The following is a 1,305-nucleotide window of genomic DNA, read 5'->3' as shown; positions in this document are numbered from 1 at the left end:
CATATACTCATTCTGTTTTCACATACACACACACATACTCATTCTGGTTTCACACATACTCATTCTGTTTTCACACACACACATACTCATTCTGTTTTGATTTTCACACTCACACACATACTCATTCTGTTTTTACACACACACATATACTCCTTCTGTTTTCACACACACACACACATACTCATTTTGTTCTCTCTCTCTCACACACACATTTACTCATTCAGTTTTCATACACACACACATACTCATTCTGTTTTCACACACACACATACTCATCCTGTTTTCACACACAGGTGTGATCTCCTTGTGCGCCCTATCAGATCAACGCCAAAATGGTCATACACCGACCACTCAATGCGTGCTATACACAACTCAGCACCACAGGTAGAACCAAGCAAACACTCTTGGCTTTCCCTACATGTGGGAAACATGTGCCGAACAAGACCAACACGCGCATGATAAGACACACACACACAGGCACATGTGAAGTAAACGTGCTATGATTGAATGGAATAAATCATTGGATTATGTTTGCACACACGTGCTAACTCTGTCACCACACATAGACGTGATCTATTTGTAAGCACCAGTAGATCAACCCCTGAACGTCCGTACAGCCTTCGCGTACGATTCTTCTATACGGCGCCTTGTACTACAGGCAACATAAACTCATACATGTTCTTATGAAGAGAACCTTGGCACCTGACACACGAGCGGATACAGTAAGACCACCCCACGCACACGCTCACACGCACGCACACCCCCACCTTGTCCCTACTCGCATGCGCGATCGCCTGGTGAGTACTATCAGGTCGAAGCCAGACCGGCCGTACAGCAGCAGCTCACTGCGGATCTCCACAAATCCCTGCACGACCGGCAGAATAAACTCATACATGTTCTCGTTGTGCAGGAAGTCTTGGCACATGACATAGTTCCACATGAAGTCTGGGTTGACATTGGAGGTGGACGGTAGACCCTTCTTCTCAAAGGGCAGGCTCTCTTGACGCTGAGTGAGTGTGCGGGGGTGATGAAGAGATGGGTGGGTATAGTAATTGGCAGGGCACGGATAGAAAGTATGGATAAGGATAGTGGGACGACCGGAGCGTGTTTGAGTATATATTGTGGAGGCGATGAGACACACTCCCATAGAATCAAGCGAAATGTGGATGAGTATACTAGCTACCTCAATCATACATAGAGGCTTACGGCATAAGGGCAAACACTATGCGACGTGTGCATAGGGCGATACCGGTCGCACACATTAAGTAGCGTAGACGAATCTGTACCTTGTGCTGATGTGCGACT

The 1,305-nt window shown here is 46.7% G+C and overlaps 1 protein-coding gene across 1 annotated transcript; it reads right to left on the bottom strand.

The window, feature by feature from the left end:
- Positions 1-767: 767 nt before the first annotated feature.
- Positions 768-1,006, bottom strand: SARC_16144 (hypothetical protein; the record flags this gene model as incomplete). Its single annotated transcript, XM_014289745.1, has 1 exon — positions 768-1,006. A coding segment is annotated over one exon (239 nt), but the record flags the coding sequence as incomplete, so codon positions are not given.
- Positions 1,007-1,305: the final 299 nt, after the last annotated feature.

This window comes from Sphaeroforma arctica (assembly GCF_001186125.1).
Source record: "Sphaeroforma arctica JP610 unplaced genomic scaffold supercont1.7453, whole genome shotgun sequence".
Lineage (NCBI taxonomy): Eukaryota > Ichthyosporea > Ichthyophonida > Sphaeroforma > Sphaeroforma arctica.
This window is presented reverse-complemented; position numbering and strand designations above follow the sequence as displayed.